At 42.4% G+C, this 16,362-nt stretch overlaps 2 protein-coding genes and 1 non-coding gene across 3 annotated transcripts; 1 reads left to right on the top strand and 2 right to left on the bottom strand.

The window, feature by feature from the left end:
- The first annotated feature begins 209 nt into the window (after positions 1 to 209).
- On the top strand, positions 210 to 282 carry trnar-ccu. Its single transcript has one exon. It is a non-coding gene; the product is annotated as a tRNA-Arg (tRNA).
- Positions 283 to 2,301: 2,019 nt separating this feature from the next.
- On the bottom strand, positions 2,302 to 8,912 carry LOC117936629 (zinc finger protein 135-like). The gene is made up of 7 exons (XM_034859886.1): positions 8,712 to 8,912; positions 7,389 to 7,591; positions 5,749 to 5,850; positions 5,515 to 5,610; positions 5,264 to 5,374; positions 4,901 to 5,024; positions 2,302 to 4,668 (listed from the first exon to the last, which is right to left on the bottom strand). Exons 1-7 carry the CDS (start codon positions 8,737 to 8,739, stop codon positions 2,624 to 2,626), a joined length of 2,709 nt encoding a protein of 902 aa, XP_034715777.1. The 5' UTR covers positions 8,740 to 8,912; the 3' UTR covers positions 2,302 to 2,623.
- A 1,618-nt stretch (positions 8,913 to 10,530) lies between these two features.
- LOC117936630 (zinc finger protein 572-like) lies at positions 10,531 to 16,177 on the bottom strand. Its single transcript, XM_034859887.1, has 6 exons — positions 15,929 to 16,177; positions 15,215 to 15,316; positions 14,785 to 14,880; positions 14,344 to 14,454; positions 13,209 to 13,332; positions 10,531 to 12,674 (listed from the first exon to the last, which is right to left on the bottom strand). The coding sequence occupies exons 1-6, from the start codon at positions 16,022 to 16,024 to the stop codon at positions 10,687 to 10,689; spliced, it is 2,517 nt and encodes an 838-aa protein (XP_034715778.1). The 5' UTR covers positions 16,025 to 16,177; the 3' UTR covers positions 10,531 to 10,686.
- Between the last annotated feature and the right edge of the window lie 185 nt (positions 16,178 to 16,362).

The raw sequence follows: 16,362 nt of genomic DNA, 5'->3' as shown, positions 1-16,362 counted from the left end.
TGATCTTGTAACCTAGCTAAGTGTAACGTTAACGTTAAAGCTAATGTTGACTGAGAAGTAGGAATTGCAAGCGATTTAAAAAGTGAAAAATACTGATAGTTTAGAGCCTTTGGTGGTTAGTGACGTGGCATATCACGATGTAATCTGTACTGCGTGCCCGTTGAAAAATGTTACTTTTCTTCGAATAACCCACTTCACTATAACACGTAGCCCCAGTGGCCTAATGGATAAGGCACTGGCCTCCTAAGCCAGGGATTGTGGGTTCGAGTCCCATCTGGGGTGATCACTTTTTGCGGTTTCAGATATTCTTATATTTATGACTATATTGACAGCTGCTGAATGTGCACATAATATCCGCTATAACGGGAAAAAGACAGTAGGCTAATATACGCAATAAACGTACCACTATCATTCATACAAGGAATTGTGAAACGTCAACTAGGCAATTCATTTTTGTTATTTATTCATTTAGTGCTTCAATGTCACTTGACAGAACAGATGTGCCTTGATTATAAAGGTATTGGCAGCATTACATAAATTGAATATCAATACTAGATTGGATGTTTGAACGTATATACAGCTTTTTTCAACATGTTTGGTTGATGAGAATTACTTTACTGATCGTCTGGGTTTAATATTTTTATGTATGTGTTTGGTCAAAATGACAAAAATGTGCAGTGTTTTTAGGAAGGGTTCAGAAATCAATATTTGATGGAATAACCCTGATCTTCAATTACAGCTTCCATGCATCATGTTATGCTCTCCGCCAGTCTTTCCCATTGCTGTTGGGGGACTTTATGCCTCTCCAGGGGCCTCATGTATAAAAGAGTGCTCAGCTTTCATACAAGGTGGCATACGGCCAGAACTTGAGAAGTACCTATGCACAGAAATATTCGCATGTATAAAACCGGGCGTACGCCAGGTCCCGCACACCTTTCCTTCATACGTCACAATCAACATGACAGTGACAACGAGCCACTGATTCCGCCTTGCCTCCTCCCATAAATTAATATAAAAATGACTCAAGATGCACCCCCGACGTCATTCTATGTCCAATGCATAGACTGTATATATATTGATATTATTAATTAATTATATTAATATTAACGGTCTATGGTCCAATCACTACAGGTTATCCCGCTGTAGACGGAACAAAATCTTCTGTTGTTGGAGGTTTATCATCTCGGATAAGCAGGAAAAGAAAATGCCCAAATGGTGACCGGACTGTGAATGCACCATGGCAGAGATTAAAAACAAGTCTAATGTTGAAGTGGAAATCAAGACAGTAGTGGCAGCGCCACAGCAGATACAGAACAACATGCATCTCAGTGTCTGTCCACATTACGCACAATAAGCCGTTTGACCTCACCGATGTAATGCCATTTATTTTCTAAGTGTCAGTAGGCCCAGTGGAACTGAGTCCAGGACGAGGCAGACCCAACTCAGAGGAGAGGTCACTGAGGCCAGCAAACCTCAGCTAGGCTCTTCTTTTCTTCTCATTGATAAAATACTATTTTATAGTGTTGCATGATTTCAGCACTGCTCATAGGATCTTGTTTTAAAACATTCTTTTATTCCAATTATTTTTATGAAGGTATTAGCAGTTGATGCCCTCTAGCTGGCTATAGCATGGGGATAGTGAAGGCCACAGCAGTGGTTTTTCTGTTGGTCCTGTTGTGTAAGATTTAGTTCAGCAGATCCTCTAATCAGTTGAAGGAGGTCTGCACACTTATTGAAATGGAAGCCAAAGACGTAACGATGACCATGCTTTAAGAAGAATTCAGAATAGTCTCTTAATCATTTTTTAGACCTGTATGGCTTTATACAGAACATTTTGACTTATAGTGGGGAAAACAGAGGTTCCTAATAACACAAACAGACCCATACTATTTGAGTGTTAGTACCCTGTAACTGGAGGAGCTAAATGGAATTTAGCAATCATTCATTTTGGTATTTACACCTGCGCTTTCACTAGTGTGACATGTCAATATGTCAGTAAAAATAGAAATCAACCAGTTACCTTTTCCACCCTGTTCCAGATAATAGCTCAAACCAATTAGAGCGTTCCTTTCACATGGTTAAGCATTGCAGATATGTAGTTCAATAACCCCAATTTTAAGCAGCAACATTCATATACATTGGTTCAATATTAAATGGCATTATGTACAACCATATCTATTTAATGGTTACCATATTCATTTCCTCCTGCGTTATATCCAGCCCAAATTTTTGCTGACAAGAAACAATGTGCAAGCATATGCTCAAAAATCATTTGAATGAACTTCCTCCTGAGTAACACACTTGGATTTGAATGTTCAATTTATTCAAGAAAATTAAATCAATTCCCAAAGGAATCATGGAGTATATCATTTATACATACAAATCTTATGTAACTACAGCAAACATTTCTGTAAAAAATACATTTTTTATAACGCACTATACATTTACACAGCTCCCAATCTTCTGAGCTATGACAACCACAGAGACAGCAATGTGGCTGGAAAACCTGGTTTTAACCCCCCCCACCTCAGTCAACATCCACACTGCTCAAGTGAAATCCTTAAGTTCAGGTGTGCACCTAATGCTGACCTCTGACCTATGTCAATTTGTATATTAACATTAACTACGCATGAACAAGTCTCCTGTGTCGTTTTAAGCCATGCAAGCTTGAAAAGCCCTTACTACACACCGTACAAACATACGGTCTCTCCCCCGTATGGGTTCGCATGTGTAAGGTCAGGAAGCACGACTGGACAAAACCCTTTTCACAGATGTTGCACTTAAACGGCCGTTCCCCAGTGTGGTATCTCCTGTGGATCTTCAGTTCTGCGGCGGATCGGAAAGACTTATCGCAGTCGTCGCACTTGAAAGGCCTTTCGCCCGTGTGAATCAAAGTATGCCTCACCAAAGCATCCTTGCCAAAGAAGCCCTTCCCACAGTGCTCGCATGGGAAGCGCAGCCCTTTGTGGTGGAAATTATCGTGTTTCAGAAGGCACCGTCTGGAAGTGAAGGTCTTGCCACACTGAGCGCAGGTGAAGGTCGGCGTGGGTTTCTCGATCACAGGCTCCCCCGAGTGATGCACCCGCTCCACGTGCCTCGTCAACGTCACGCCGTGCCGGAACTTCTTGCCACATTCCCAGCAGAGGAAGGGATACGCTTTAGTGTGTTTCTTCTGGTGCTCCACCAGGTCAGAGTACGATCGGAATCTTTTGCTGCAATGAGCGCACTGAAACGGCTGGTAGCCGGTGTGTTTCCACTCGTGTCGGATGAATCGCTTCAAACTGCCAAAGGTGGTCTCACAGTGGGTGCAGGTGAAGGGCTCAGTTGGATTGTGGACGTCGATGTAGTGCTTATGAAGGGCCTTGAACACAGGGAAGTTCTCCTCACACTGGTTACACTGAAACGGAGTGTGGGATTCTTTGTGCATTGCCAATGCCTCCGAGTCCCGGACCAGTTTCATGCACACCTCGCAGTAGAGCGGGTTGTGTGTTTGTTTGTGGGAATCCAACGTTGATTTGTACTTGAATGCTTTGTCACATTCATTACACCTGAAACAATGCTTTACATCCTCAGGCTTCTCGGGATCCACCTGTTGCTCGTTGTAGCAAATGTTTCTTAAATGGAACCGAAAAGTCTGTTTGCACTTAAACTCAACGCTGCAGTGAGGACAGTAGAACGGACCTTCAAGCATGCTTTTGTTGCCTTCCGGGCTTTTCTGTCCCATTTCTTTGCAAGGCCTCCCGTCTGCAGGGGGGGAGTAATCGGGGTCCTGGGCTGTGTTGTCGGACGGCTGCTCTTCATTGGTTGCCAGACTCGGATCCCCAGACACAGATGATGGTTCACCCTCATCGGCTGCAGTCCCTTGTACCTTAGCTTTCCCGCCAGGCTTTGCCTTTGCCTGATTTGGACATCTGTGTTGCTGCAGGTAACGCAGGCTCTTATAAAACCTTTTACACACAGGACAAGAGAAGGGCAGCTCCTCCGAGTGGCGGTTCATGTGACGCTCTAAGAACTTGGCACGACTCACCACCTTGCCGCACACTTTGCATGTCCTATCGTCCAAGTCATTGCTCTTGGTTGCATCCTGGGATGTACTGTTGGCAGTCTCACTGCCCTGTGTCTTTCCCGATTTCCTCCACTGTGACAGGTATCGTTTCATCTTGAGGCCGCGGTTCTTTCGCACGGGTCTATCCCACAAGACGTCATAGTCTGGATCTTCTTCTTTGCGTCTCGTTTTGCTTTGCACTTCATAGTCCTCGTCTACGGGACGTTTCTTTTTCCTCCCGCGTCTGTTTGGCTTTTTCTCCACGCCCTCAAGCACGGACACCTGACCGTCCTCCCCAATGATCAGAGTCCCTGATTGGTCGTCTGCCATTTCACTCTCACTGGCCACGGTGCCTTCCACAGGATCTGCTACCACCACCGTGTCCATTTCTGCTTTCACCTCGCTGCCGAGACCGAACCACTGGGTCTGCACAGACTCTTCAGAGTTCCCGGTTCCCTCCACGTACACCTCTTTATTCTCAGACTCCACCTCCATCTCCGTGCACACTGTATACATGAGTCCACTCTCTGCACTCGTTTCGGTTTGTTCATTGACGATGACAACTCTTTCCACGGGAGGGAGACAGAGGGCTGACAGGATGCCACTGTCAACAACGTAAGATTCTGTAAAGAGGAGATTACAGTAAGTATTAAAATGATAAAATAAATAGACTACGCATAAAAACGCCCTATAACATCTTCAGACCTATTCCAGTGGATAATGTTGTATGCATATGTTGCTACTGAAACACCTTTGCCTAATGAGAAAGAGTTGATTCAAAGAATTTGACCAAGATAAAGCACTGAGTATCTATAATATTCTGTGAATATCTTAGCTAAATCCTGATAAGCTCACCAATGTCCTGTAATTGGCCAAGGTCTTTCTGAGTGTCCAGCAACGTTTTGAGCTCTTCGGTTTGAGCAAAAGTCTCCATGCACTCGTTTAGGACCGAGGAGGCATTGCCGAGCAGAGACGCAATCTGACAAAGAGAAGATGAAAACTAATGTGAGGCAACAGCACTGCACTTCAAAATACACTCAAACATCTGACATTTTCAAGAGATTTACCACACTGCAATGAAAGCCTGTGTCTTAAGTTAAATAAAAACAGTTTGCCCTTCAGTGCTTGGGACAATCGCATGCAGAAACAAATCATCAAACACAGAAGTAGAAACTTGCTGGGTGTGATAACCTATTTGTAATTGAAGTTGGGGTCTACCTGTTGGAGAGTTTGGGTGGGAAGAAGCTTTTCAAGTCGGGACAGAAACAGCCACATCAGTGTCTGGATTGCTTTGTCATATGTGGGGCCAAAGTCTCCCGGGAAAACATCCTGGGAACAAAGAAATTTATACATGTCAAATATCTGAGCTGTCCATACAAACCATGACTTCTCAAATACGGGGCAAACCAGGCAAAGTAAGACAAAGAGTTCTCTGTCAAATATAAACTCCATCAATCACCAAAACTTACCTGGAAGAAGTTTCTTCTCTCTTCGGGATCTCTTAGTAGATTTTGGACAAGGCCCATGAAATGCGAGTCAGATGCTTCTTGCTCTGGCTGCTCGGTCTGCAATAAAAATATGTTTTAAAGTGGCAGAACATACCCTTCAGCACTACTGCCATAACAGTAATGTGATCCAATGCAAAAGCCCAACCACCAAATAAAGCAACAGATATTTTATGTTGACTACAGGTTCTGACTCACCTCCACGTTCCAAAGAGATCTGAGGTTCTGCATTCGGTCCAGATGTGGCTGAATAATGTGGGGGTCAGCGGTCTCCTCAGAGCGACACAGCTCCAGAATCAGCTGCAATCAGAGGAGAGCAGCAACAGTCAACAAGTGATTCTGAAGGGAAAAAACATGGTCCAAAGCTGTGGTCCAACATTATTACATGCCATGACTTGTCTTAAAGAGACAAGACATGGCATGTAATAATAATGCCTCTCTAATCATTTAAATAAACCATTACATCAATACAGGGACTGTAGAGGGGAGGTGAAAAGAAGTCATTTGGGTGGATGATTTAAGCCGTATGTGTGTGTGTGTGTGTATGTATGTATGTATATATATATATATATATATATATATATATATATATATATATATATATGTGTGTGTGTGTGTGTGTGTCATCAGAGACGATCCGCACACTCTACAAAATATTCATATTTTTACATCAATAATCATATATGTAGTAACTACAAAAAAAAACAAAAAAAACATTACATATAAATAAGCGACTGAGGGGCAAATGGGTGAACTTCTGCCAAACACTAATCCGGGTTAAAAGGTAAACCAATAGTCGGTGCACTATGCAACTTTGGATTCAGCGATCCATTCATTCACAGTTCTGTAAAGACATGCTCACTGTAAGGTTCCACTATGAGTCCGAGACAGGAGCAAAATGCTCGCAATAACCAGTTTATTAAACCATACGAGTTGTTATACCATAAGTTGTTTAAATTAAAAAATTATAACAGAAAATATGCAAAGTGCCAACAAGATAATGGTTGCTGGTGCAACTGCGAACCATAATGTTCTAAATATGAATGGCCATATGTTGATGAGTTGCTTTTAATGTTGCTGCTGCAAGGAATTGTGGGATGCATTATCTCCGGTCGTAAAGGATGGTGCCGTGCATCCTCTGCTAAAGGAGATCTTTCCCGGCCTTTAGCTCCTATGAAGGCTGCCATCGAGATACTTCCGGGTCATTTCTCTCTGTTAGGATACTTCCTAAGATGAAAGGACTACTGGACCGCAGCCCGGGGTCCAGAGTAAAGACCTTTTCTCTGGTTATCTGTCACTGTCACACTGACTGAAACTGTTTGACACATATTATCTGAGCGATTTAGTTATATACAGTCCTGGTGCAATGTCTTTCCTTAAAGCAAAACAAAACCGAGACAAGCTCCCGATTGACTGTTAAGACACAGGTAGACATAAAAGCAGAGGCCGCTAGTCGCTAAAGGAGGGGTGCTGGATGTCACCGGGTGTCATTTAATGGTGTACTCTGGTTGGTTGGTTTGTGAATAACAAGTAGCTGATTATCTTGCACATTAAAAAGGCTCACTAGTTTAAAACTGTGTATCAATATGAGTATGTCTACACGTCTTAAAATGTTTTAGGCTTTGGTATGTTTGTCATTTGGCTTTAAAAAAAATGTAATTCATTATATAGAGTTTCAATAGAGCTGAATAGATTCCAGTTTGTTTGTGTTAATTTCATTATGTTATCACACTGCCTTACCTACCAATTGCTGCAGCAATGCGCTATTATCCCCAAAAATTTTAGAATTAGTTTAATTTTATTTATTTTCCAAAACAATAACTTCAATTCTTCCTCACCCGTGCTCTGAGGCCCAAAATGAGTTCGGCCCGCTGCCTCGTGGAGAGAAGTTGAGGAACCATCTCCGTCACCATGAATACAAACTCCTCAAGCAGCCCATAATCCGTCACAAATTTCTGCTCCACCGTCTGCCAGATGGCTGCAGAGACCAGCCGAATGGGGGGGATTAGGAGGCGCAGGGTGGACAGGGGAAGAGAGGGACCTGCACACACAGAAATACACTTTTAAAAGGATGACATAGCACCACTATCACATCACATCCAGACTTATTTCGCAGATTGATACACTTTATAAAAACACCACGGGTACTCCAACAGAAATGTATCCAGTGCTTACACTTTCACATTTATTTTTTCACTCAAAGGTTTATTGGAGTAACAAAACCAGTTTCCCAGGGAATATTACAAACCATATGTAAATAAATCAAAACTAACTGAAAAAAAAATACTGTGAGAAAATCACGTTTACAAAAATAATATATTGTTTAAGTGAAGCGGCCCATTAAAGGGCTTTACCTCTTCAACGAATGTGATGGTTAATGTTAGCTCAGTGACATAACACCAGAAGTACGAACAAATCCACAGCTCACAGCTCAACTGTATGTGCAAAAAGGTTATTTTTTATGTTTAGAAGTAACGTTCCAGTGATCATTAACCCAGAGCAACAAGGCCACGAATAAACCCGCACACATCTATGAAGCTAGCGTCTAACGTTAGCGTGTTGTTCATCATCGCGTTGCACCAATCATAAATCCATAAACTGATCCCAAAACTGTGGTGTAAGGTGATGGTAACTTAAAACAATGCCAAGCTCTTGAAGCGGACACGTCTCCTTTTATTTCCGTGATCTAACGTTACATTGACCTCATGTTAACTTAGACGACGATAAGCAGTGGCACGCATATATATTGTATATAGAGTAACAAACTCCATGCGAACGTGTACGTGTTGTCGCAGTTCGCTGGAAGTCAGTATATGTACTTAAAACACTCAGCTAGCGTTCGTTTAGCTAGCTAGCGTTAGCTGACATGGCTAGCGTTAGCTTGTATCCCAAACCGCCTCTTCATGTAGCTAGTAACGCCAGCATTAACATTAACCTAGCTACCGGTTTCCACGGTAGGGCGAACAGAGCTATATTACTGGCTGTGTTAATTTCATTTAATGTGTTATGTAGTGAGCTACCTCAACTATACTTGACGTTATTTACTGACTAACTTTTCAGTGCTATTCCCGCGCGCGGGCTGAGTTGCGGCCTAGCCATGTAGCTAGCTACGTCTGGCTGTAACCATTTATATAAATGTAATGTTTAAGTAATATACTCACCAGGTAAATCGGGGATACCTCCGTCCATCCTGTGTACTCACTGCAGTGACATTACAGTGTGAGAAATACTGTCCGTAGCTATACCGAAACCAAATTAAATATTTTCTAGGTGGTTGTGTTCAAGAGACCGAAGATCTTTGTGCGTCAACGGTTCTTGCGTTCCGTCCCTAAAAACAATCCGACGAGACAGCAGCGGGGTTTGATGAGTTCCACAGCTTCCTTTTTAGTGTCTTTCTCTTTCTTTGATATAATGTACACCATTTTTAAATTAAAAAGTGTTTTTTTTATTTTACTCCCACACTTGCTATATGTTGGATTTAATTACATTTAATATTTCATAAGAAGCATATCATATTTTTTTTATATCCTTTGTGTTTTTGTTTATAAATCAAGAGATATACAAGTTAGTCTGGTGGCAGAGCAAGTGTCATTTTTATGAGGGCAGACTGCTGTAAGCATTAATGTAGAGCCTAATAGTTTCTGTAAAAACAGATTCATGGACAGAATTGCAAAACTGAGGGGGGGGACGGTAACATAGGACCCTACGTTGTTTTTTTAGGGCATTTTTAGGCCTTTATTCGACAGGACAAAGAGAAGAGAAAGCAGCAAGGTGCCTGAGGTTGGACTCGAACCCGTGCCTGCGGCGTCGAGGACTGAACCAGGGTATAGGAGCCCGCTCTACCGACCGAGCTATGCGGTTAAGCGGTTCCCTTCTACATCGTTAAAGACTTAAAAGCTGACTTGAGATATTTGACAATAAGTTCCCAACGGAGCCGTCCCACTGTAACTGTAATTCAAAAAATCTTTTGAGATTTTCTTTTGAAACTACGTTCCCAGAGACTTCGGCCTGGTGGGCGGAGATTTAGACCCAACGGTAACATTTTCCAAAACTTGAGCTCGTGAAATTTAAATAAAGCAGCAGGGCTGTGTTTATATATAATATGTTTATAAACCTAAGAAAATTAATACATATAGGTGTATATATAGTTTGGCAATATTTTTGAGCACAGAGAATAAATGCATACAGTGTCGTTGAAGCATCCCCAGCCCCTGTACTTGTTCATATTTGATTCATTTTTACAACATTGTGGATTAATTTAGGATTTTTATTAATACAGGGTCACCAGATAAACATGATTGTATGGCCAGTGAAAACAAATCAAACTGTTAGAAATGAACTACAAATACAAAGCACAAACACGACAGACTGCTGGAAGCAGATTTGGAGGCAAGCATTTATCTCATCAAAAAAGTCATTTTGATATTGAAGTATATTTTCTGGCCGTCTTTGTTGAAGAATACAGTTTAAAGTCAACATGATTGAATTTTACGCAGTATCTCTTCAGTGGCTAGAATAAGTTCACACCCCCATGCTAAAGTTGATTAAAAAGAGGAATAAAATAAACATCTCTTAGAAATTGATCTTAATGCTTTATTAAAATGACTTGAAAAATCAAAATTTTCTTTGTGATTAAATAATATATTGTATATAAATAAATGTTCTTCCTTAAAATACAGGGTGCATAAGTATACACCCCCCCACGTTAAAATACAGGGGCATAAGTATACACCCCCCTATGTTACAATACAGGGGGCATAAGTATACACCCCCCTATGTTAAAATACAGGGGGCATAAGTAAACACCCTATGTTTAATTCCCATAGAGGCAGGCATACATTTTTATTTTTAAAGGCCAGTTATTTCTGGAATTATCTTTTTTATATGTTTTTAATATACTATTCATTCACAAAGAAAATTGATGTTCTAAAAGGTTGGCTTTTCCTAATTTTTTTAATTAAATGAAGGCATTACAATTTATTCAAGCCACTGTTTCTCAATGTATACGTCAGGAAAAACAGAAACCAAGATTAACCAAGATCAGACTTGACCGATCCAAGACTTATTCTTGGACTAACCTTCAAAAGGACGTTACATAGCGTTGTTGAACTTGATCCGTGTTCACACCATGCAAGGTTAATGCGTTTCAAATGTATGTACCAGTTTTTGGTGTCTTTGCATGCTGTAGAGCTTGGGGAAAGCTTTACCGCAGATTTGGCAAACAAATGGCTTCTGTCCTGAGTGTATTTTAGCATGTGTGTTGAGATAACACATTTTTACAAAGCCCTTACCACAGACATCACATTTATATGGTCTCTCTGTACTGTGGTGCATAAGGACATGCTTCTTCACTTCACAGTTTGACCTGAAGTACTTGTCACAGTCAGGCACTGTGCATTTGAAAGGTTTCTCCCCCGTATGGATTAACTTATGTCTGGCGATTGTTGACGCTGAGAGCATCTTTCCACAGTACGGGCACGGATGACGGAACAACTCATTCAAGTGTTTGGTCCTCTGGTGTTTTTTCAGGGCTCCTTTTTCTTTAAAGGATTTCTCACACTCCGTGCAAGAATATTTCTTCTCATTTCGAGACTCACCGTGGATCAAATTCAAGTGGCGCAACAGGTTGGACTTTTGGGAGAAAGTCTTGCCGCACTCAGCACACAGGTAGGGTTTCTCCCTCGTGTGGACTCTGTCGTGGGAAACAAGATCTCCGTCACTTTTGAATCTCAAGCCACACTGAGCGCACTGGAACGGTAGGTGACCCGTATGTTTCCACTCGTGTGCGATTAAGATGCGCAGCTTGGATACAATTTTTGGACAATGGTTGCATTTAAACGGCCTGCTTATTTTATGGATGTTTTCGCAATGCCTGAGCAAGGGCTTAAAAACAGAGAAGGCCTCCTCGCAGCGGCTACACTGAAACAGGGTGTGAGACGCCTTGTGCCTTGCCAACGTCGCTGCGTCCCGTAACACCTTCCTACACACACTGCAGTAGAGATCGTTGTGGGTCAGTTTGTGCCGTTGCAGTGAAAGTTTGTACCTGAACGCCTCTTGGCATTTGTCGCATTTGTTGAGATTCATGGCCTCGTCCGGCTTCTGCGGATCGACGCGCTGCTGACTGTACTCAAAGCAGGTTCTGTTTAAGTGCAGCTTAAAAGATGAGAAGATTCTGAACCTGGCGTCGCATCGAGGGCAGGCGTAATCCCCCGTGGGGAAGTGGGTTTCCATGTGAGCCCTCAGACTTGTATTCACCTGCTTCCTACAGATAAAACACTGGACTTCTCGATGCTTCTTTGGCGTGCTGGCTTTGATGTTGGAGATACCCGGCTTCCTTCTGGTAGCCGACACATCCTTAGGACTGAGGAAGGACGGGCCCTCCTTTGACAACAAATCACCTTCAGTAGAACTACTGGCAGGAGTCACAAAGGACGACTCATCAGAATAGTTGGACCATGAATCAGATGTACTAAGACTACTACTAGTAGCAGTCTTATGGCAAGAGTCGTCATCGGAGTAGTAAGACCATGAGTTGTCTTCGCTGCAAATATTGATTGGAGCCATACACAAGTCTTCGTCTTTGCTCAAGCTGCTTGATTCCTCATGGTCCGAGACGTGTAAAGGAGCCCTGTTGGAGGATTTGGTTTTCCTAGAAGCTGGTTCGTAGGCATCTTCACAGAGACTTCTTTTCTCTTCCAACAGAATGCTTTTCATCCTCATGCCTCGGTTTTGTCTCACAGGTCGAGAATGCAAAGACAGAGGCGTGTCCAGTCTTTTTAACTGAACACGGCATTGTTTTAGAAGGCGAGGAGCATCCTCCACTTGGCTTTGAAGAAGGCTTACATTTTCTTCATGTCTTGTTATCTCTTCTAAAAGCACATCTGTTCCTTTCCCACCAGGAGTCCTGTTCGTTGCATCGACCGTTATCTCACTGGTCTGATGTTCTGTGGTTGTTTCCGTGTTCACCTGTGCTGTATGAGACCGTGTTAAAGATTCCGTCTCCAACCCAGATGTGCGTGACGGCACAGTATCCCAGATGTTGGTTTGTAGTTTGTCTTTCGTAGTTCTTTCTACAGAGGGGAGTTTGAGAGCTGAAAAAATGAAGGCACCATCCACGGACCCATCTGAAAAGAGAGAAAAACATTGCAATAAAAGGGTAGACTGGGTAAGCCCCGCCCACTCTGCCCTGCAGCTCGGTCTGGAGACCTGCACGTTTAATTCTCCTGCTTCGGTTCCCAATTTTTCGAGAACCAATCCCAAACTGGCTTATCCACCTGGAGTGCTATTGGTGGGTTTAACACCATGACGATAGAGAAGTGACCAAGCAGCTTCTTGTTTACATTCAACATGGCGGCCCCCAGACGCCACCGTAGCGCAGCCGAGTGCGCTACGTTGGCCGGATCGTTGGTCTGATTGGTTGAAGGACTGTACAACTACGTACAGAGTTGTTTGAACTATGCCCGTTGGTCCCGCCTCTTGTGCAGAGACAATACAGAGCAGACCCCCCAGACCAACACTCTGGGCTTGGTCCGGTGATAGCCAGCCTAATAAAATAGACTAAAAGTCAACACCCACTGTTAAGTGTCATTAATTATTCAAATTGCAACAAATAAAACCATGAGTCATTGAAATGAATGAGAATAAGTAGAAAGGCTTGCCATTGGGATCCAGCTGGCTGAGGCCTGTATGATACTGCAGCAGGGTTCGGACCTCTTCACAACGAGACACTGAGTCCATACCTTCCTCCAGAACTGAGGATACCTCGCCAAATGTGGACTCAACCTGAAGAAAAGGAAAAAGGAAAGGAAGGACAAATGGTCAAAGAAATGTACTTCTCTAACAGGGGTCAGCAAGCTTTTTAACATAAAGGGCCATTTTAAAATGTATATCAGTGTACCGTAAATAGCAGGCAGTGCTCACTAACGCACGTCATCGTCTAATACAGTTCAAATCCAACATAGGCTGCATTGTTCCAAAGAAAGACGTCAATACATTTTTCCCAATCTGTCCTCTGTGTGAGAAATGTGACACACATGTTGGTAATTTACTTAATCTTTAAGTTCTTTGCTGCAAGAAGGTTACTTGAGTGATATATTTAGTTGCATGTCTAAGGTGATAAATATTACAAATTGTCCCAGATCCAGTTTTAGTCAGTTCAGGGACTTCCAATGAAGAGAAGAGACTGACACGGGCTCAACGGCGCCTCCAAGCAAATGAAAATCTCAACACTCGGAGATGATGGACACACTCCACCTTGAGAGGATCCGGTTCATCCTGAAGGACAAACTAAAAGACTTTTGGACACCTTTTGGGATCTGATCTTACAGGACAAGCCAAATCCTGGTCTCAGTCCGGGATGGGTTGGTGTGGGCAGGGTTAGGGCCTCCTGTTGTTTCTTTTTTTTCTTCCTTGAATATGTTTGTATGAAAAAGAAGCACTGCACGGCAATAACATTTTTGTAAATTGATTTTTGGAATAAAGCTTAGTAATAAAAATATTTGGAAAAAAAGGTTTTCTTACTTTGGAGTGACATAAAAAAGGAAAATTCTATTAATGTTTTTCTTATCGTAGATGTATCAGAAGGTGTGGAAACCCTAAATATTCTGCTTATAAGGAAGACACAATAAAGTTCTTAATTAAAGTACTAAATACTCAAGTACAGTAAATATCAGATACTTTAAGACCTCTACTCAAATAATGGTCTAAAAGGAGACTTTAACTTCTACCAAAGGCCTTTTCTGGTACGAGACTGGTGATGACCGATATGACCCTTCAGGTCTGTTCTTTAGGAACCTGTTGGAAAGTCTGAAGAGGAAGGAACTGTTCCAGTCTGCACAGAAACATCCACACCAAGGTGTGAAGTGCGTCGTCATAAGTGGGACCAAACTCTTCAGGGAATACCGTCTGAAAGACATGTCAAGACAAAACCTGGTGTCATAATAAGATCCCAAAACTACAGTGTGACACAAGTCCTCAAAGAACCTGAAATACAAGATTCTAGACAAAGAGACCAGATTCAAGGGCAATAGTCTGACTTCAATATGTAGAGACACACAGTTTACATTCATTCAGTATACATTACAGTTACATTGGAATATATTGTTGACATGGACAGAAATACACAGTTAACGGAAGGCTAACGTCGACAATGCTCTGTCATTGAAACAGTGAATCTGGATAACCTGTCAGCTACTCATCTTGATTGAAATGTAAAGGTGCGACAAGAACACTGACCTGAAAGAAGCGGGCCCTTTCGTCAGGATTTTTCAGCAAGTTATACACTAGATCCACAAATTTGGAGTGTCGCCCTTCCACATTTGCAACACCAGCCTGCATAACATGGCATGAGCATTATTAGGAAATGAGCAGATTACAGTGTCAGCTGCAGGGTTCAAAACTGACTTTTTCATCCACCAACCAAATGGGGGGGGGGGGGGGGGGGGGGGGGGGGGGTGACGGTGCGTGATCACGGAAGGATTTTATCATTAAGACGTGTCGACAGTGTTGTTGTCTTTACTTTAGAATTCCACATTGGGGAGACAGGAAATACGCACTCTAGCTCTAACCACCATTTGGCTGGTAGTTGGTGCTGATTGGGTGCATGGTTATTTTTAAAGACAACTTTAATACAACGTCATAATAAATGACAACTCATCAGACTCACCTCCATCGCCCATGCCTGGCTAAGCATGTGCACTCTGTCCAGGTGTGGCTGAAGCAGCTCCCAGCCGGCTGTACCTTCACTCTGACACAGCTCCAGGATCAGCTGCAACCACAGAGCAACCGGGGCCAGAAACCACTTCCTTTAGAAAGGTCTCGTTTGGCCAACTTAGGCCAAGTCTATAAGATATGTACGCCTTACTACATTTACATCTTTTTTTATCATATATTATAAATCATTAATCTATTTTCCTAGTGACGAGTCATTGCAAAGTAGAATTATCTTGAATGCATATCAATCTCCGAGAGTTCAGACACCAACGCAGCCTCACAGCTGTGACAAAGGGCACAGTGTTCAAATTAGGGCTGCACAATATATCAGCTTTTCCTCATCATCGCTATCATCTCCATCAACTAGCACAGCAGACACAACGCAAAAGAGATTTTTCTGTGTCAGTTGAAAGAAAATATCAGCAAACAACGGCACTTTAAAGGCAACTGGCATTCTGTTTCAGTGCTGCCTTTTATGTTCAATTCAATGTTTAATTTGTTCATTTAAAGAATGTTGAAAATGATTTCCTTTCATTAGTTTTAATTCCAACAAGCAGTTTGTTGTATTTTAGCAGAATTCTGAAAGCAGCAGAACTGATGACACTGTTTATTTATCACAAGTTATATTATTATCAAGATATTCCAGATTTAAACCCACATCCCTCACCCGTGCTCTGAGGCCCAGGACAAGTTGGGCCTTTTGGCGAGTGGTGAGTAGCTCTGGAACTATGTCTGTAACCATGGAAACAAACTCCTCAAGCATCCCATAATCAGCCACAACTTTCTGCTGGACGGTGTGCCAGATGGCTGCTGAGACCAGTCGTATCGGGGGGACCAGGAGTCTCAGAGCGGCGAGGGGGAGAGGGCCACCTGCATGGAAACAGCAGAGGGTTATCTTAACACGGGGCTTTTATTTTAGACCAGGGGGGGGTCACACTCACTCATCAGTTCATGGGCCACACCCCCCTAATCTGCCCTCCAGTAGGCCAGACCAGTAGACCTCTCCAGAAAGATCAGAAAATGTATCAGGATGAGAGCTGGATGTGGGCAGACATATATATAAATATAAATATAAATATATATATATATATATATATATAT

Source organism: Etheostoma cragini, chromosome 21 (assembly GCF_013103735.1).
Source record: "Etheostoma cragini isolate CJK2018 chromosome 21, CSU_Ecrag_1.0, whole genome shotgun sequence".
Classification (NCBI taxonomy): Eukaryota; Metazoa; Chordata; class Actinopteri; order Perciformes; family Percidae; genus Etheostoma; species Etheostoma cragini.
This window is presented reverse-complemented; position numbering and strand designations above follow the sequence as displayed.